The following is a 21887-nucleotide window of genomic DNA, read 5'->3' as shown; positions in this document are numbered from 1 at the left end:
ATGAGGAAAATATTTAACATTTTATAAATGAAAGAATAGCAGCAACAATAGTTTTGTATTTCTTTGTTTGCTGTAAGGGTGGTTCTAAGCTTCTTGGTGGGGCTCCTTTTCTGCTGCCTACAATCAGAGCAGATTACCTCTGCCAAAAAATCAGAGAATCATCAAGGCTGGAAAAGACCTCTAAGATCATCTAGTCCAACTGTCTACCTACCACCAATACTGCTCACTAAACCACGTCCCTAAGTACCACATCTACGCATTTCTAGAACACCTCCAGAGATACTAAATGTGTGCTTCAGACACATATTTTTTAAAAATAAGTTCTCCATTATCCTATTTTTGAACTGGAAATCCAGAGAACGCCACTCTATTTTTCAGGAGATGAAACAAAAAGGGAAAGCAGAGAGGGCTGAAAGAAAAGCCAATAAAAGCAGTAGAAAGGTTGTTAAAAAGCTCACTAGGTTTCGGATCAGGATTGATGCACCACTGGGACAGAGGTGAAAATCTCAGCTGACTTCCCAGATTAGATACTACTTAGTGCTCTCCCCACAGCACTTTTCTTGATGGGCAGAATGTCTTCTGTTTGGTCATTCTTGTATTGGTCTTACCTAGAGGGTGATCCTGTTACTTCTTTCACATACACAGCTTCAGACCTCCTTGAAAGTACTGTGTCTTTTGTCAAGTGGATGGATAACACTGCATGCAGGAGAATGCCAGGTAGGTTCATCCATTTGAGACCAGTTTCTCCATGTCCCTGTTTAACCCTCTGCCTTTCTAGGTTATTATTTTAATGTTTCAATTTGGAAACAATAAAAGAAACCTTTAGAAAGTGTTCTGATGCACCCTACCAATGAAGCAAGATGACAATATTAAACAGTGACCACCTGGAGATCAGATCTGCAAAAAAGATCTATGAATCTTGAATGAATTATGCCAGCCAACGCAGCCTCAACTTTGAGAATCCTCCACTACACTGCTATCTAAGCTCTTCTGCACTCAAACAGCATAACTGATGAATAATTAATCACCTGTGACCATAAAGATTTCCCAGGCTCTTACCTATTTGATTCAAAAGTACAGAAATACTATTTTCATAGCACACCTACATGAATTTAAAAAAAATGTTTGATGGTCAAGAGGATTTAACTTACTTGTCTAAAACCAATGGATTTTCAAGACTCATTGTATTTTTTAAGACTGGACAGACTCCAGAGCCATTAAAACACTTTTAAAATGCATAGGTCATTCCAAAAGCAATGCCTCCTATTTATTTCCATGGAAACTATAACAGATACACAGAGCACAATAACACTACTCGATAGTGCAAATTCTCATCTACAAAACGCTATTTTTCAGCACAGTCACTACCATTAGCTATGCATTTTTGCCAGCAATTAACAAAAGCCTGCATGCTGTGTCCCTAAAAATCTTCACCAGTGGGGGTGACCCACTGTTTCACAGCTTCTATGACAGCATCATTGCTAGGAAAATGCTATCCACACAATCCATCTTTCCATCAAACAGATGGAAGTCAGAAGGCACCAAATCCGTACTATACGGTGAGTGTGGCTGGACAGTCCAGCCAAGAATGGCAGTGTGTTCCACAGTTTCCAAAGTGGCATGGGAACTGGCACTATCATGTTACAAGATAAAGGCTGTCTTCCTCTCTGGCCTCACTCTAAGTTTGAGCCTTCAGCTTAATCAGGGCCACAATGTAGCAGTCAGAGTTGTTGGTTTGTCAGGGATCCAGGAAAACCAGAAGCATCACCCCCTTCGTATCACAAAAGATGGCACACATCACTTTACCCATTGAGGGCTGCGTCTTGAACTTTTTCTTCAATGGGGAATTCCCTTATCATCACTCCAGAGGCTGCCATTTTGACTACAGCTCATAGTGGTGATACCACATCTCGTCACTGGTAACGATGCAATCCAGGAAACTGTCACCTTCAGCCTTGTATTGGTTCAACACGTCCTGACAAAGTTATACACTGCATTCCTCCTCTTCCTGTGTGAGCATTTGTGGGAACCACTTGGCAGAATTTAGCAATATTCCAACACTGCCACCATCATTTCCAATGCCTCAAAGCTGATATTCAGCTCTGTGCACAGTTCCCTGGCTGTAATCCGCTGATTTGTGTGGATGAGCTGATCGAGATGCTCTTCATGGTGTGACAGCTGTGCACAGCTGTCTGGAACATGGCTTGTCGTTCATGTCACTGCCACCACTGCTGAAATGCAGCACAAACCGCCTCACTGTGCTCACATCCTCTGGTTGGCCTCCAGAAATGTTCAGCAAGCATCAAAGAATGTCAATGAGTGCAATTTTTTTCCACATGGAGGAATTCAATTACACACCTTTGCTTCATATATGCTTCCATATCAGACACCATTTTTCAGACTGCCCTCTGCTGCCGTCTTTCACAGGGCAACAAAATGTAACAACATAGGTGGCAAGGTTCAAGCTCTACTGCTGTATCACCAACATCTGCCTCTAATGTCATGGACCAACATAATAAAACTGGAGGCATTATTTTTGGAGCAGCCCTCGTACATGCTTTAATCATAGAAAAATATATCCGGACTGACGTCCGGACCACACCTAAAAAGCAGAAAAGTGTAATCCTTCCTAAAAATGCTCACTTACCCTACAGCATTTGGCTCATTTGAACCTTAGGTCAAATTGGACAGATTTTCAGAGTTACTGTGACACTGTACAATATAATAAAAATACATTTAAACAATTATAAGCTGTCCAGAACTTGTCATTGTCCACGTTAAAAACCGGAATCCTTCCTTTACAGCTCATTCATCACAGCAGAGCATGGTCTCTTGATAGATGGCCCACAAGAAATGCACAGTAGAACAAAATACAGGAAAAAAATAATAACAAAAGGCAACGTATGCTCCTACAGAAATACTAAAAGCTGGTAGAGTGGCCAAACTAGGATTTATGTACTCTAGGGAACAATACTCATTCTTTTCATTGAAAGCTGCTCTTGTACAAGGACTCATTTCCACATACTGAATGACATGTGCTTTCCTAATTTAGAACTCGTGTGATCCCTGGTGGATTTTAATGCTCAGTAATTTTCAGCTGAGTAGCTTAAATGCACGTATTGTAGTCAGTCACTCTCTATTATCTTATACACACTCACACACATACAGCAACGTACAGACAGAGTTTCCTGCAGTGAATTAGTTTGCAATAGCTCAAGGCACATTAAGAAGGGGAAAAACAAACAAGCAAAAAAACCCCAACCAAGCAAACAAAAAAAGACGACAAATCACCAACCCCTGGAGGTAACTCAAAATACTTCTAGCCCTAGCAAATGAAAAGATTCCAGATTTTCAGAAACAAATGATCCTCTGGGTGCTCAGTTTGAGACAACTAATGGTAATCATTTTGCTGGAAATGCTGGACAGCCATAGGACAGGGTGTTAAGTAAGACACGCATTCAGCAAGGTACCCCGTATCTCAAGTGACTTCTGAAGCTTAAAAGCAGTTGAAATATTTTCCAGAGGTTTTTTTATTATTATTGTTATATTGTATTTTCAAATATATGCTGTTATACTATGAAGGATGTAACTAAGGACTGAGAAACAGCCGACGACTTTTAATGTTTTGAATTAAAAAATAGATATATTTGGGAAAAGGAAACACTACCAAGACAAAATGTGATGATATATCAGGAGAGCAGAGAGAGTGAGCAGAAAGAGCAAGAAACACTGCAGAAAACCAGAGCAGTAAAACAGTACTACTTAATTACACGTCAGCACTTCTACAGGTTCAGGTGACTGTACGGTAACATATGGATTGCCACCGACATGCAAAACAGTAAATACAGCCTCAGGCATTCAAATATATATATTTTTTTTCTCCATGTAAAGCTCTTCTGAAACGGAGTTTCTTCCCCAACACTTGATGGTGGCCACGAAGCTGGCATTACAGACATACTGCTGACCCAAGTGGGTTGCTGGGGGTGCCTTCACCAGCACAGGTTATTTCCCAGCACGCAGCGAGCAGGCTGCGGGGAAGGCACTGACATGCACCAGCAGAGACGTACAGTTGCAACAGCACCACATGCTCCAGAGCCAAGATGTAATGAGGCAGGGGCTCCGGCTCTCAGGAACTGCCCTTTCCACTACCATTTTCATTTGTAATATAAAGATCTCTTTTGCAGTGTATAATCTACAGAAATGAAGGCCACGTAATGCATTATTTATGGTGAGTCTCTGATAATAAAAATACTCTTCAGAGTAAAACACATTGTCTGACTTGTGTTTACCAAGAAGTGGCACAAAATCAGATTACTTGATGTGTCAAAATGTCATCAAAATGCAAACAAACATGTCTATAGGCTAACACACCCACAGCAAGTACCTAGAAGATTAAAATCATGCTTGCGGGTTTCCTACCTTAATATCAAGTTTTGCCCAGCATCACTTGAATGCAAAGGAAAAATATTTCAATGATCTAAAATAAACTGCAAATGCTTAGGTTCCACTTTACATTTTTATTTCTTACATATTTTCTAGTCCTTTTTTCTCTGCATAGAACTGAAAAACTGGTTTGAAAGTCAGTTCTTATCCTATTATCTCCTGAATTGCTGTCATGCTATACTCATTTTCCATATTAAAAATGAGAAATGATCTCTTACAGGATTTGCTAGAGCTTACTATTTATTATCTCCTTCTCAAAGTTTACTACAAGTTTTTTAGAGAGAACTTTGAATATTTATAAAGCGACGCTCACTCTGTCCTCTTCCACTTTATCTACCACCAGTCAACAGGCCCATTTGAACAATTCTTCAACGCTGAGTTTTTCCGGAGGTAAGAGATCTTGCTGTGTAGACTTTCAGTATCTCTGAACCTCATCTAGGAAATGATGGGTCTCACCCATTTTCAATTGAACTGGGAGATAAAGATTTAATGGATAAATGGAGACCCTTTCTGCTCTAACTTTGAAACCAATGTGGAAATTTTGAGATCAGCCCCAAACAACCTAATAGAAGACGTAATGATAATGTTAAATCTCAGATACAACAATGACCAACAAAATCATTTTATCTCTGGGTAGTCAGTGCAAATCCAGAAAGATGAATGCTATTGTGAGGGGTTTTTCTTGTTTCCCAGCTTTTAAATGGCTAAACTAGAAATTATTTCTGACTGTGTGTATGTTTTGAACAACTGAAGAGGTTACTGCATCCTGGAAGATCACCATCACTGCCTCGTGAGGGACAAGGCTGGAACAGAAAGCGGCACTGATTTCTTCCTCCAGAGGAAAGATGCGTACATACGAATCCCAGCACTTTGCTGGGCTCATCCATACTCTGTTTCTGGGAAAGGCATACTTTTCCTCTTCAGGATGAAGTACTTCATTTGAAATAGTCCAAAAGGCCACTGTCAGCCTCAGAAAAAATCTTATGCAAGTAGGCTGCCAGGCGACTATGCTTCCAGCTGAGAAGACTCCCAAAACCTTGGTCCAGCAACACCAAGAGAAACTGCTGCATGACCACGTGTGCAAGTCGGTTCAGCTTTGAAACTTTTGTACAATAATGTCAAAACACCCATTCCAAAAGAAACGGCCCTGCTTGAATAACATGGCATCATCCCTGCCCAGCCTGCAGGGCAGACCATCTGCCTTTGCACCAAACTCTCCAAATCAGGTGACTTTGTTGAGAAGTCACCATTGTAACAAGGAGTCTGTGAGCAAACGCAAGATCTCTGAGTGTTTTCTGAGAAGTCTTATTTACCACAGAGAAGGAGATGCTGACACCACAAATAAGTGAAGAGCTTGGCCATCATCTCATGGAAATCAAGGGCCTATGGCTCCTGCTCTACTCAGGGAAACCATGCTGGGGGACACCAGGCCCTAGGCCTTCTTTTATATCCCTGGAAAAAAACCATCTTTAGTGTAACTGTATCTCATTAAAGATTCCTCTTACAGTCTAAGTAGCAAAAATACACCACCAATTAAGGAGGGAAAATCTCTGCATGCTGACTCTGGTTGCATTCAGCACTGCTTCCAGGGGTAGGGAGCCTTGTCAGCTCATCCATTCCCAACTTCATTACTGACCAACTCCAAACAAAGCTGCTGACACAAGAGGGAAATATCAAAAGACAAGTGGGAAAAGTGACTGTAAAAGAACACATTAGGGAAACACGTGCAGTTTTTCCAGGAGGTGGGGACCAGGATTAGTACTCAGTTAAAAAGGACACTGCAGTTCACTGGCTGAGATAAGAAACAAACAGGCAGAAGGAGTTCAGAAAACACTACTTTCACCACTGAATTACTGTTCTACCAAAACTTCATTTTCACCATTTTCCTTAGCAAAAGAAGGATAAACATAAAAATCAAAAGCTATTTTAAAAAAGTTAAAACTCCAGCAATGTCAGTCTATTTTTTCTCACTTTTTTGGAGCATATGTTTCAGTAAATTCCCTAATTATTTTTTCTTTCAGCTGCCTGTGCTCTAGATGGACATTAGACAAGATGACATAATATGTGTCATGAGGAAATATAAAGGTTTCAGAAAGATGATTTTAAGATGGCCATGATACTCAAATTATTCACGACATTGCAAATGAATAGCAATAAAACCTTTACAATATAGCCCTGTAAGGTAGACTCTGCACTCCAAGCATAGTGAAAACCTACTGCACTCTTTTTCCTGAATTTTAAAACATCTTCTTGCAGCAAATTGTCATAACTGTCCTCCTGGAAATCCAAATGACCCAATTACCATGTCCACTGAAAAGCGCTAAGCAAAATGCCTCCAAAGAACTGATAACAGTTTCTTCCACCTAAAACCTTCAGGGCTTTAGGAATCAGGATTTCACAGACTTTCACAAGGGGAAGAAAATAAAGCAAGAGCCTCCTGCATCCAGTAACAAAGTATGACTTCAGCTCCTCTGGGTTGGAAATACTGTGTACCCTGAGCTTGGGTCTAAACTCATGGGGTCAAAACAGGGAATGGACTTCAAAGAGCTGCTCTTAAAGAAAGAATACGATCTGGTATGTGTGTGAGTAAAGCAATTCAGATCCCAAGGCTGATGTATGTGGAAGGCTGTTCAATTGTCAATAGTTAGACAAATCCAAGCTGCATTACCAGGGAACTGAAACTTTTACTTCGGACTGAGGAAAAAACAAGTTTTTCCCTGCACAACCAATGCGGGCTGCAGATTGTGCAATGCATAATTTCATAGGTTTTCACCAAGCAGGAGACCCTGTCTGGAGCTAGACCACTGCTACACACACTGACATTTGGTAGGCCACATAATCTCATTACAATTATTTACGGAATTGAGAAGAGACTGCCATCAAAACAAGTAAGACACTTTCCACTTGGTTACTGTACCTGATTATCAAACTCATCTTCCATCTCTGTGACCCAAAGACCCCTAGAGACACTATAAATATGCAGTAATCTGACAATTACAGCATTTTCTAAGTGCTGGGAAACCAAATGACAAAATTGGTGTGAGAGCAGCCATTCCTTCTGCTGCAACAAACTCTTAGGTACATGCTTTGCAAAATGCTTTGGTGTGCCTTTTAATTCTATTCAGCTGTCTTCCTGAGAGAGAATCTGAAGAATAATCAGAGTCCTACAGCCTTTCATTGCTTAGCAAGAAGTTTCAAACTTCACAACTAGTAAATTAACATTATATCAGTGAATATATTTGGAAGCTACAAGTGATCAATACACGGCTCTGCCTAATAGGAATTGAAAATGCTGGTCTGCTTCTCTAAGCCCATGGCCATAGAAGGACGCAGGATTATCTGCATGTTGAAGGACTGTGAGTGAGCTTTGTTAAGACCACGTTCTGTACAGCACTTCTGCACAGTAAAGACACAGTGGCACATGGAAGGCCTTCACAGACGTTATTTTGCTAGCAGAAGCTCCAAAATCACAGTTATTGGCACTTCTAAAAACAAAGTGGATATACTCATTTTATTATAAACCTGAACACAGTATTCAGAAAGGACAAAGCAATGTCTCCTGCTAAATTGGCCAGCGCACTCTCAGCTGCAAGGGTGTATTCATGCACTTTGCTGGCTAACAGCAAACATCCCTGGTCAGAATTTTAAGATATATTTCCATGTAACAAAGTAATACAATGAATAAAAAGACTGCAGGCTACTTATGTGCATGCATTTACAGGCACAAGCTCAAAAGATCACAAAGACCAACTACATAATCCCAGTTAGAATTAACCGGAAAGGAGTTGTTTCTCCTCTTGCTACTGTGGACCAGGAAAGGATTACCTGTGGAATGTTGTACGGCACGAGCCACTTGTCTTCACTTGGATGAAGAGGAAATTTCAGAGCCTCAGTCCTATTCCAAGGCAGGCTTATTCCCAGCAGCTGCTTGTTTATCCATTTCTAGACAGCAGGCCTAAGCACTTCCAGGCAGTAGCTCCCTCCCTTACTGTACTCCAAAGCTTACCAAAAGCAGTGGCAGATCTTCCTACATTTGCTGACTCTGGATCGGGTTGCCAAAGCACTAAGAAGACGATAGGCAGTTGCCTGATAGGATGGACAGCAGGTCAGCTGGGTGCTCAGCAATACTCCTTCAAAGAAGGCAGTGTTTTTCTTGGGGCCAGGGCCAGGGTCCCTCCCCAGCAGAACTGCTGCAATCCTCATTAAACTATGAGTCTTGTTCCCCAAGAACCTTTACAAGGCAACATTTATTTTTACTGCTTCTCATTTCTCTAGTTAGCAGAATCTTGATAACAAGACACCATCCATACCACTCGTTTCAAATGGTACCGTTGTCTTGAACTTCCACAGCATTATTTGTGCATGAGCATGTATGCACACCTTTTTGTTTCAAAGCTCTCCACTGAGAACTCCTCCAGCACTGAAGTCACCCCTGCTCCTGGCGCATTTTTGCCTTCACATAATTTTGCATGTTCAGATGTTCCCCAACAGCCCTGTGAGCTGGAGGCCAGCAGCACATAGCACCTTTGCATGGAGGTGCAGGTGACACTACATCACTACAGCACCTAAGGAAGAGCTAGAAGCACGCTTCTGCCATCCCGAACGTGCTCCTAAAACACTCAGAGTAGAAAAAACAGCTCCAGACAACAAACATGAGAAGCACTGGAGAAGGCAGCCCCTCTCCTTGCCCCTGGGTGGACAGTACTGGAGAGCAGCAGGGGACCTTCCCTGGTGGCACCTCCACGCACCTTACACACAGCATGGCCTGGCACTGGCTCTGCTATGTGCCCGTCGCTCTCAGCTCATCAGCATTCATTAATGTAAAAACTTCCAGTACAACACAGCCTGACTCAGCCTTTGGTTGGACTCTGCGCTCCCACCCTAACTTGCATAACCATGTGCACTGTGCAGCCACGAGTTCAGCGCTACTGACAGCACACTTTTCTAAATTATTTCCAGCTTCTTCAGGATAAATGCAGGAAGAAGTCCTGGACGGCTTTTAAAATGATTATGCAAAAAAAAAATATTGCGGGCTGTACAATACCTTTTCCAGTAACTCCTCTGTAGCACTCTGAAGGTAATGAACTGTTATTATAACCACTATTTCTCCTTAGTAGGTATAGGCTGGATGTTTTAAATGCAAATAATCTCATCTCCCTGTGTCTCTTACCTGTGGCCTGTCCTTGAAAGTTACAATGCTCAAGACACCACAAAAGCAGGAGGCCCAGCTCATCCACGTATGAGATGTGGTATGAATAAATCAGTGAATACTCTACACGAGCTTCTCCTCTCTCACTTGCAGGGTCTCAGCCTGGAAAAGTTGCACCTGCAATGGAGCTGCCAAATGAACCTATACTACCCTCAGTACCATCTAAACAAACAGCTGATTCAGTACATTGATTCATTTGTTTTTGAACAGCAATTATGCAACTAGATATTCCATACGGAAATAAAGAAAATGCTTACTTCTCCTACAGAGTGTGACTTAATGGGAGGGAGCTTCAAAACTAAAAGAAAACTCCCAAAACTTCCAAGACCCTCAAACATCATTGTACGTGTCACTATCAGAATTGTTAAGGCCCTTGCACACATGGTGAGAGCAGAGTAGAGTTCCCACTGCTCTGGGCTTTGTACCTCTTTGAAAAGTCATCTGCACAACCCACTTAAATGGGCCCCGGTGTAGAGCTGTCTCATTGCTGTTTTTGCTTTCTGACTTGTCATCTGAGCCCCAAAACCACTTCTGTTGGCTTCAGTGGAAGAAGCCTCTGATCACAGAGCGAGCCACTCTCTTCTCTATTTACCTCTGTCTTAGCAGGATAGTAAAAATAACCCCAAATGGTGACAGCAAATGCAAAGGCAAGGGTGAGGGCAGGTGGTTGACTTTATTTGAGAAAGCTTATTTCATATTCCCTTTGTAACACAGGCCAGAGGAGGTCTTACACAGAAACCCAAGTGCCTAAACTTTTGAAAGACTGATGGCTAAATGACTGTACAAAAAGATTAAGGCAATGACATGCTGCTTTCTATAACACTACAGATTTAAACAGAAGCTCCTGGCATTGTTTTTTGGTGATGATTGTGTACAACCAAGCATTAATCATCCTCTGGCCAAATCAACACACCAGACACATTCCTCCATGCATCAGATCTGTTCTGAAGCCAGCCCAACACCACTATCACACCATGCCTCAGTAGATGCTGAGTCTGCACTCAGAATGAAATGAGCTGGGAAAAAGCAGTGGTAAAAACAACTGCAGCGGTTCAATACATCAGTGCCTGCTTGCTTCCCTCTGGGTCCCACTCCCTCCTGTTTCAGTGAAATCAAAGCCTCAGCAACTTAAACCATGCTCCTTCATGAAGAGTTTGAGTACTGATGTTTCATAAAGATGCACATTATTTGCTCTGAATTCAGCAAAGTTTAAGTTTATCAGAAAGGAAAAAGAATGGCAGACATTTCTGACTTGGAAAATCTCAGAGTCAACAACTGTAAATGAAGTCTAATTTTAGTTTAATTACCAAATTTTATATTTTTTTCTGCTTTCTAATAACGAAGAGTACGCTCCCATGGGGATGAATCAATCATGCTAACATGCAAAACCACCTATCGCCTTATTAACAGAGTTTTCTAATTCAAAGGTAAAGGCAAGCAGAACAGCAATAATCTGAAAGCAAGCATCTGAAACGCTCCACTGAGCTCTGCTCCAGGAAATGTAAGAAAAGATTTTTTTTCTACCCCCTCCCCACTACCAAAGACAGCTTTCTGCTGCTGCCGGCATCCATCACACATGCAGAGGCAAATGCTTCCACACTTGGTAATAATCAGTGCAAGGAAATTACAGACTGGGGGGAGGAGGAACTCTATTCTTTCTTCCTCTCGGTTAAAGGCATACGTTAAATCTGAAGAGTGCATAAGAACTTAGTAGAATCATTCTCCGCCATTTTCACTTTCTGGCAGAGCCAGGCACCCCTGCAGCACTTCCACACTGCCTGTTTCCTGGGGCTCTCTGTTTTGCCATGCCCATGCTGCACCCGGGCAGCTTCCCAAAGGACTACTTCTGTCAGCTTCTACCTGTCCTCCCTGCACTACTGCTCAGTTACCTTTTATGCAGAATCATCTTCCAAATTCTCTCAGACTTCATCTCAAACTCACCTTCATCTCCAACTCTGTCCCTGTGCTCAGTCACCCAAGGTTACCAACAATTTAGTTACTTTCCTCTACATTTTTGACTCTCAGTGTTTGCTGAAAAAAATATATATATGATTTCAAAGAACCATCTCCAGCAGAATAACTTTTCATGGCAGCAAATAAAAAGGATTTTCCTTGATGTCACAGAATGGCTTGGAGAGGACCTTAAAGATCATTGATTTTCAACCCCCAGCTGTGGGCAGGGCTGCCCCCCACCAGCTCAGGCTGCCCAGGGCCCATCCAACCTGGCCTGGAGCGCCTGCAGGGATGGGGCACCCACAGCTCTGGGCAGCAGTGCCAGGGCCTCACCAACCTCTGAGTAAATAATTTCTGCCTAACATCTAACCTAAATCTCCCCTCTTTTAGTTTAAAGCCATTCCCTCTTATCCTATCACTATCTGTGTAAAAAGTCGATCCCCTCCTGCTTATAAGCTCCCTGCAAGCGTACACCAACATGAATAAATACAGAACAAAGCAATACAGATGCAGAGAAGCAAACTTAGGCACTGCAGGAGCTAGGTTGGAAATATAAATACACACAAATTATGGTTACAAGGACACAGAACAAAATCAAAACCAAATGTAGAAGAAATCACTAGATGCCTAAAATCAAGATTAGGTTTCAGAATAGCTATTGTACCTTTTCTATCTGAGAAACAGATTTCAAAGTTCTAAGACATAAAGACTTAATCAATCACAGTACTTTGGTGGTATCTCATCTGTAAAATGATCAATTAAATTGCAGGAATAAAAGTGATGTTTTAATTCAAGCTTCTCCAGGAAGAGATCTGTTTGAAAGAGGTCAGTTCAGCCTTTCATTCAAGGTAATCTCTACTGCCTATTTAAAAAAATCTGGAACGAGAGAAAAATGACGATGGGCCAACACAGCAGAATTTCCCTATGGATGCAACAAAGTAAAAAGCTGCAGGTCAGCTTGCTTTCAGCTGGGAGAAACAAAAGCAAAAATTGCAATCAGACTGCAATTCATAAGGATGAATCACATGGCAATGATTCAGACTGAACTGTTGACAAAGTTAGCCTAATGAAAATCCCTGCTCAGAGGAGGGGAGCAGTACTGGAGTTGGTTTTGGCAGAATTCAAGATACCAACCTACAAGTCTGGTTTGTCAAGGGTCTCTGTAGTCAGAGCAGAAGGTGGTGGACCCTCAAGGAAATTATTGCCGTTACTGAGTATGTTGCTCCTGAAATTAGCAGCTTGCCCTTTCCATCTTCACAGCCCCATTCTGTCCACATGCCTTCATGCTGTTAATGCACAGTTACGATTTAAATGCATTGCCTTTAAGCTTCTGAGTCATCCATGGTCATTTAGGTCAATATAATTGTTTCTTCTTGCTCTTTTGAATATTTATGGGTTTCAGTGTTTTTCCACTTCTTAGTCCCACTGTAACTCATTTCTGAGCCTCCTATCAACAAATGCCAGGCAAACCACATACTGTGCTGCCCATCTGCTTCCCACTGATGCCTTTCCTGTTCACCCCATGCTTTATCCGCTCTGTGCTTTACGTGATCTTTGTGGCAAAGTTTTCTTGTTATTATGTCCATCTATCCTGATGAATCAGGAAACAAGAAGAGCAGAACTATCCATTACCAGAGCAATATCCATTACTGTTAATATATAGTTTTCTTCAGTGCTCATAAGCATTAAGCTCTTTTACTCTAGCACAGAACACTGGAAAAAATGCAGTAAACTTTCAGTGTGCAACTGCTTGTCATGCAGGTGGGGAACCACCTTGGGGCTGTGACACCATGCAACCAGCAAAAGAATCGAGTCACTTTTACTTGCTGTGACATCAATTTCATTGAAGCATGCTCCCAGCATTTACGAAACAGCCTTGATACAAGTGCCTGTAGTGAGAATGCAAGAAAGAGAAAATACCTACCAGGGAAACCATGAGCAGGGAGGGATGAGAGGAGAGTGATAGGCACAACTGTAGAAATTGCACTGGATTTCTCCGGAAAGGCAGGAGCAGCATAGGCAATATGAGGAGGTGGAGGCTGATCCAAAGGGCACAGATGTAATGGAAAATTGAGTAACAGAGGATAGGCAAGTAGAGAAGGAGCTAAATCAATCAAGTAACTTTGACTTGATCCAGCTTCAGTGGAGAAGGCCAATGGAGCAGCTCTTGCAGGTAACTGAGGAGGATTTTTTCAGCCCCGTTTTACACAAGATGAACCGATCGTAACAGAATTACCTCTGCATCACATGGCATCTGCTGCAGGTCTGCCCTGAATGCTTCTCCCAGCACTCTGATCACTCAGAACTGAATTTATCAGACACAGACAAAGACTCAGCAGTTCCTTTCCCTCCAACAGGAGGGTTTAATAAATTGATAAAACCTCTACAGGCTCAGCCCTTTTTAACCCTCTCCCATATCCACTGAAGCAAGTCTTTCTGAGATCAGTAATGCCCCACCTCCATCCATAGCCCTTAGAACACCAGAAGTCATCCAGCACAGGTGGGTGATCTGCGTCTTTATGCAAACGTGAGCCTGTGGTTGGTTTCCAGGAAATTCATTTATGCAGGAGCAGCCAGAGCGGGCTCACTTTTTGCCTGGGTTTGGTAAAGAACTTCTACCCATCTGGAGTACATGTGCTTTGTTCCATGCTTTTCCTTTAAATAAAGGAAATATCTGCTTCCATAGCTGTCTCCATGGAAACAGCAAATTTGTGGTACACCATGTGCCCAGTTTCAGCATGGAAATCTGTATTTCTTAATGCAGAGTGCTAAATACTCAAGCTGGGATCAGAAAGCCTGGCCTAGTCTCTTCTGCTTCCTTTATCACCACCAGAAAAGTTCCTGTGGGCCAACTCATGCCACACGTGGCAACATCTGTGCAAACCTACGGCTGATGAATGGCCAGTTTGGACTTCAGTTACGCTTGATCTAGTGGAAGGATTCGACAAAACTTTTAATTTGCACACTTCATTAATCTGGATAGCAACAACACAGTTCCCGGACTACCAAAGCTGCTAATGGAGATGAAACTAACTATTCTGTTTCTTTCCTGAAATGTGTTTTGAGACCAAACATTCAGCAAATTTAAAAGACGTTACAGAAATTTTCATCAGTTTTTATTTTGAAGAGAAAAAAAAGAAATAAACATACGTTTGCCATTACCCTGCTTTGGCTGCTTTGTGTGATTAAATCCTTTATTTTCCCAGCTGAACTGCAGGTACAGGTCTCCTTTCCCTCTAGGGAACTTCGCTAACAAAGGACTCAAAGGTTCAGTTCTGAGTCGTATCTTAATTTTATGGCAGCAGTGCTAATTCACATTACACCATGCTGAGTCCATTTATACAGATTTAAGAGAGGCAGTTAAAAATGACTTTAACCATAATGTTAGAGAACCATTCTGCTCCTGGACATCCTGCAATTCTCTAATGTGAAAACTGGAACTGAGCTTGTTTCGACACGCTCAGTTGGATTTGGTCCCCAGTATACTGCTGCATCCCCCAGCAAGGTCACACCCAGTGAGAAACTGTAGCAACACCTACACCGCTATTAAGCTCAACTCCCCAAGGAGAATAAGCGACTCCTTAGGCTCCCTGAAACATCCCTTCACTTGCAGCTTTCAGACTATCAATGAGGATGCACAGCAGCTGCACAAACAGAGCACAGGTAGAGAAGAGAGGATTTGCCCTCTGGCTTGGGAAAATTGGCCCAAGTGTAATGAAGTGTATAGCTTTTCTACAATCATTTGTTCAGCTCCATAAATCCCGGGACATAAATCAGGCTGCTGGGGAGAGCAGCTGTGCAGGAATCTCTGCAGGAGTGGAAAAAATGCTGCAACTACCTACAGCATCAGAGCAAACTGCCAGCAGCCGTACTGGGTGCCAGACCGAACGCTCCTCTCGTTTCACATCGCTTTACTGCTGCTGATTTAAAAGGAGTTGCTCAGTTGTAATACCATAAATATCAGCACAATGAGTCTCACTGGCAGCCTGAAGTGAAAATTAGGCAAACAAAATTCAACACTCTCTAATTGTCCCTCATTCAACAGTACCTGTTTAAATTAATATTATTATGGAAAAGATATTGAAATTGCTACCAGAAACCCAAGCACGGACTGCAAATGCTAGAGTTTTCCACCAGTAAATGTTTTTCTAGTCTCTAAATACCTTCCCTTTCAAAACAGAAAGGCCACCTACAGCGGCAGACATCTGGAAACCCGGGGCTGATCTGGATTTGCAGGAGGGCGCGCTGTGAGCAAGGACAGAGCTGGCAAACAAGGAGAAATACAGGACAAAGGCCCTGGGGAAATCACGAAGGAATGGCTGAGCAGGGACCCACCTTGGGGCTGAGCCGACCAGGAGGTCTCATCCCACAGCACTGAGGATCACAGGACCAGCGTGCGTTGGAGCTCACCGCTACTGCAGGCTGAAGAAACGTCTCCTATGAGGGCAAGCGCTCAGCCCGGACGGAAAGCGCTCCTGTGGGTAACAATCAGAAAACAATCATGGAAAAGAAGCCAAGAGAGACCAATAGGAAGATCAGTCACATGTCTGATGAAAACAGAAATAGTGTTTTTGTCAAAAACATAGTTTTGGAGGATCTGAAGTTACTTATGGCCTTGAGTTGAATTCAGCACTGAGGAGGGGAAAGGGTGATGACACTGTCCCCATGTCAAGAGGCTGCATGGTTACGCAGCTCAGCTGAGGGGGAGGAACGTGTCCAGATCTCTTCAAGGTATTATTTAAAGCCAAGTTTTAACAGAGGACCTTCAGGAGGAATCTGCTTACCACCACCACAGTATTGATGTCTCCGTATCTCCTCTCAACACTAAAATGTCCACAGACACTGAGGCTGGGACTCAGGCTAGCCATCCTTTGGCAGCGCAACTCAAGCTTCTCCTTCCACCTCTGCCAAGAAAGATGGCCATCCTTCCAGGCCTGCCGCTCAGGATCCCAGGAACAGGGAAGCACACTTCAGTACCCACCAAATTTAACAGACAGGAGATGTGTCTCTGCCTCTGGCAGGATCAGACCCAACAGGCCCTACACTATTGGCCAATGCAAAATTCATGACTCTACCTCTACCACCAAACCAGTGCAGTCCTGCACCCTGCAGGATGAGGCCCCACCGCTTACGGCTTCCCAGCAGCTGCCAGGAGAGTTACACAGATAACTCAATCACTGAGCAGCAACAATCAACTCAGTGAGCAATGGGATTTCTACAGAAATCTCAGAACGCTTGGTAAAAATACCGCCTGCGCAGACAGGGAAAAGACGATGAGTTGACACATGGCTCCTGCACATCAATGAAGCTCAAATAACCACAAAATTTGGCCCAGGATACCTTTTGCTTGGTTATATGCTGGCATCACATAGGATGTTTTTAAAATACATTTACAAACCAAACCTCTCTGCACCCCAGCACCACCAAGGAATTATGCTGATTCAGCTCTTCTGAGCAGCTTTGTCTGAGCTTAGTTTAACTGATGTCAAGTAGTCAAACTCATCCCAGTCACTACAAAATTTTCTCAGCTAATGTGACCAGCCAAGAGTTGCATCTGCTGTGCATGCAGTGCTGCCTGTGCCCTGGGGGACTCACCTTCTACACAAACACAGCAGAGTGGGGAAGAAAAAGAGCTGGATAAATGCCATTTGATTGCATGGTGATTTGTCTACATCTCCCTCAGAGTCTGGATTTGATTTCAAACCTCTGAGTCCACCTCTTCTCATATCAGTATTGTACATGGAGGTCACAAATTCAGAGGCACAGCACAGGTCTGCAGGAGTGTACACTCTGATCCTACCCATAAGACTAACCCTGTGCTTAAAGCAATGCAAGTACCAAAGCTCACGGGACTACGGTCTGACTTTTTTCTCCAAGGCAAGAAGTTGTTTAATCTGCCACTGGTTTACTCAAGAAAGTAAATGTCTTTTTTGGGGGTAGCTCTTTGCCATAGATTTTGATCATTTAACATATTTTCAGAGTGCCATTGCTATGGCTGCATTCAGAGAATGCCACAGCCACTTTAAAAAGCATCAGTAAAACTAATATTAAAAATGACTTACTGCATAATTCATGTCCTCTAGAAACCACTTCTTACTCAACTGGAGAACCAACCAGCCATGCATTTTACATCACTTTCTCATTTCCTTAGAAGCGATGTGCTACTTTAGGGAGAAACTCCATGTATTTGTTCTTCACTTCTAACTTGGACAATGCACAGCTCTCCAGCAGACCCCCACATGCTACTTAGGTTCAATGTGATCACATGGGGTGGGAAGCAGCAGTTTGCCAGGTGCCATGGGAGGCAAACTCAAGAGTTAGACCAGATTAATTATCAGGCTTAATCAGATCAAGGAAGGATCTCTACCATATCTGCACAGGTACAAAATGCTCTACTGAATTTTTGTATTTGTTTGCTTTGGGTGCTTTAGCACAAGAAAAACAGTGAACGTTACATAAGTGTTGGAGAAAGCACTTGGGAAAAAGCTACAACAATAAACACAGGAATTGGTACAAGAAATAGAACTGAGAAAGCTTGTGGCACACAAAGCCATGGATAAACCTGCTTCAGAGCACCCTAGAAATTCACGGCCACCCAGTGCCTTCCAGCACTGCAAAGCTCTGCAAGTGTGAGAGTCCCCACCGCAGCCACTTCCAAAAACTCCCTTCTGCCCAATTACCTGAGCCAAGCACCCCAATCCCCAAAAATCCCTGTAGTTTTATTCACTTGTTATTTTTTCCTTTCATCAAGGCAGAGCAACCGTCACATGTTCCACCTAGAAGTGAACATTCCATCTTTAATTTACAAGTAATTAAATTATATTACTAAAGAGTTGCGCTATCTCAAAAGAACTGTCTACAATGTGCCACAGATGAAGGTATACAAATTAAATAAAAAGCAGATGAAAATCTGGGTACCCTAACCACTCAATGCTTTAAGAAGAAATCCATCACTGCACTATATTTCATATTTAATTAAATATATCTGAGTTGACACTTATTAACAGTCATCTCTGAAGCTCCTGGATAAAATAAGGTGGACTATAACTTTAAAATATTGGTTTAGAGAGCCCGTACTACCTCATCTCATCTGAAATTTATGCCATACTCAAGGAAAAGGTCCCTCCCACACTTGGCGTGAGATGATTAGAATGAGATAGTAAGTAGACCCCAAAATCTCAAACTGGGAAGGCTATTTTTCACATAAATAAATAAATGAAATCCTGTTTACAGGCTTTTATCATGGCAAAGCACGGCCCAGTGTTTAAGATGGGGCAGGGCTGCCCACATGCTTGAACGCGTGTCACACAGCAGGTGTGTGGGGCACACAATAGCTGCAGCACTCCTGCTTCCACTGCAACATCTCCACGTCTGACATAGGGCCTTAGGGACATTCGCTTCAGGAAAGCAACGAGACGTCCCTTTCTTTTTCTGTGTTCAGCCGACACTCCTTAATGTAGGTTATACAGAAAGGAAATACTGTAATACTTTCTCGAGTAATTTGAGGAATGGAGAACCAGAGTGCCTTAATTAAGGTTAAATAATCAAGTTCAACTTCTTATAATTAAATTTAACACCTATCAGAGTTAATAGGCCAAAAATAATAAACCACATGAGAAGAATGAGAAAGCCAGTCCAAAAAGCCCTAGAGTCAATAATTCAGTTATTAAAGTACCAAAGTCTGGCACACGTGCCGGCAGGAAAACTGACTCCTGGAAGACTCATGCCCATGAGCAAAGTCTACCAGGAAAAGTGCAGGAAAATCAAGGCAGGGGAAATTCAAGTTTCACAGGTTTTCCAAGCAGAAAAACATCTACCTTCAGGATTTTTTTTTTCCCCCATTAGTTTCATGAAGATTGCAGAGCAAAGGCTGAAAATAAGATTGGTGCAGCAAAGAAGAAAATATTCAGGAATCAAAGGATACAACAGAGTGTTCATGTAAGGCAAATAAAAAAAAGAGACATTGCTGGAGAATCTTTTCAGCAGTCTTTATCCTCAATGACATTTGGATGAGCCACACACGCGCCCCTGCAGATCACTGCAATGGCAGGTCACCGTGGACAAGCCGGTCAGAGAACACTGTAGGCATACACAAAAGCAACTGTCACTCTGACCTGAAAGGTCCCAAAGAACTCAAGGCTTAAGAAAACTAACCAAAAACCAATGCAAACAAAACATTAAGAAGAGCTGAGGCATCTGAAAGTTTGGCTCACCACCTTTTTGCTGACATTACATGCCGTTTCTTTTAAGATATTTTACTTCTCCCTGAGAAAGGAGTGGTTTTAATTACCAGAAAATACTGTGTTTGCAGTGAGCTCAGAACTGTGCCCTGGAAATTAGTAACAAAAACTTTCAGTTCTGCTTATATAAACACTAATTGCCATTCTTTTCTGCTCTATCTTGAAAATTATCATGTCCGACAGATGACCCGCTCTTGTTACAAACCCATGCAGAGAAGCATGTACAAAAAGCAATCCAAACATGCCGGTTTAGTACATCAAATACTCTGTAAGTAGATCTGTTTAACTACCAGTGGTAGATGTTTGCCTACACATAACTGTAAAGATTACGCCAAGATGAACAATTTATTGATCACGGCATTTCAATAGTTCATGCAAGCTAGGCAGAAATGCAACCGTTTGTGTTCAGGACAGTGAGAGCAGGAAAACCGTGCCAGAATCAGGCAAACCAGTGATGCTGCGGTTGCTATGTCATCAAAACATTTACAGCGGATCTCACAAGCAGTGTCCCCGCAGCACAGCAGGAGGTGTGCCATCAGACCTCCACATACTGACACCTCTGCATGTCCCCCAGCCAAGTCTGTACTGGGGAGTGCACCTTCTGCTTGCCATCTTCCCCACCCACGCACACTGGTCACGACGAACAGGCACGGAAGTGACCCACATGCTCCTCAGTCTAATTCACGGAGCTCAAAGCATAATCACAGCTAAGTGAAAAATTTTGGAAATCTGTGTTACTGTCCATGCTGGCTAAGCCTGTGCATCTGTTCGGCAGGCAGGCAGGAACTGCTTGCCATCATCTCCCTGTGTTCCAGATCCAAGCTGCAGAACTCAGCTGTGCATCCAGACAGGCTCTTTGAATTCTGATGGTTGAAGTCAGGAGCAGTTACTTTTTCCTTCCCCCTTAACACGTGAAAATCCCTCAGTGTTAACAGAAGAGGGCCTGCGTCAGGTACTCAGACACAATCACCCCTTCACTCCTTTTTCCTTCCCATCCGTGCACACCTGGGACAACTGCTCACAACACCTGCCAGGACAGACAGACTGCACTCCTAAACTCTTCCATTTCATCCTAATTAATGTGGAACAGCAATATGACAGCTGCTTCTTGCTGTGGCTACAATGGAGGTGGTGCATTATCTCCTCTAAGTAAGAGGGAGAGCTTCTGCAGGCAAACTTCTCCCCGTCTCCTCGAGGAGCTACTGACCTGCCAGGAGCTGAGGAGGTGCTAGGATGGGCAAGAAGGGGCTTGGCAGAGCCGGGACTGAGGTTACAAGGAAAACCTAGAGGAGCAGGAAAGGCTGCTGGGGCGTGGGATGTTGGGGCCGAGCACCAGTGGGAGGTTCGTGCCAGTCCCTGGAGCATGGATGCAGGAGCGATGTCCATCCATCCTGGTCACAGGAGAGGAGTGAGAGCTCTTGGATGAAGCAGAGCAGATGTCTCTTTCCACCTTCCAGTCCCTAATGCACATCCCGCTGTAACCAAGCACACAGGATAGGCAGCCTCCAGTCGTGCTGCATTCCCCATACCTCCCATAAACCAGGAGCGCCCAGGGCTGCCAGCACTGCCGGTCCCAATTCCCCTCTCCCTCCTGCAGCATTAATCCCCCGCCCATCTGGTCCCCTTCCCTCTGCCCAGGGTTATCATGGCGCAGCCGCTTTTCCCTGCGGGCAGCTGACTGACAGATGCACAGCAGGGGGATATTGGGCCTCTTCATATGATTATCTTTTTCTCCCCGGGAGGGATTTAGTTTATTGAGGTTGTTGCTGAGAGATTTCAGTTTACACGAGTGTTTTGCTCATGAGATATAACCCAGTGGGTGTGGTTTTGCTTTCCTTGGGTCAGGCGAGATTGCAGGGATCACTTCTGCATCCCTAGGAAAGGGGCACAAGGCCTGAATGAGCTCCCGGGCTTGGGATCTCAGCAAGGCCTCGTTCAGCTGCCAGGTTCCCCAAAACGTACCCGCCTGCCCCCCAAGAGGAGGCTCCACGTGACATTTCTCCTCTCACTGTACTCTCAAGCTTAAGGATGAAGACAATGAC

The 21887-nt window shown here is 43.2% G+C and overlaps 1 protein-coding gene across 5 annotated transcripts in view; it reads right to left on the bottom strand.

Annotated features, from left to right (window-relative positions):
* The window catches only part of PAK5 (p21 (RAC1) activated kinase 5), a 169984-nt gene that overhangs the window by 48870 nt on the left and 99227 nt on the right, over nt 1–21887 (bottom strand). For all 5 annotated transcript variants that reach the window (XM_021390086.1, XM_021390085.1, XM_021390087.1 and 2 more), the window contains one exon: nt 15941–16080. In XM_021390086.1, coding sequence (XP_021245761.1) covers nt 15941–15970 — 30 coding nt within the window. In that variant the 5' untranslated portion in view covers nt 15971–16080. Of the gene's footprint in view, nt 1–15940; nt 16081–21887 lie in introns of those variants that run through there.

This window comes from Numida meleagris, chromosome 3, assembly GCF_002078875.1.
Source record: "Numida meleagris isolate 19003 breed g44 Domestic line chromosome 3, NumMel1.0, whole genome shotgun sequence".
NCBI classification, from domain to species: domain Eukaryota; kingdom Metazoa; phylum Chordata; class Aves; order Galliformes; family Numididae; genus Numida; species Numida meleagris.
Note: the sequence above shows the minus strand (reverse complement) of the source record. Positions and strands in the feature narration are given on the sequence as shown.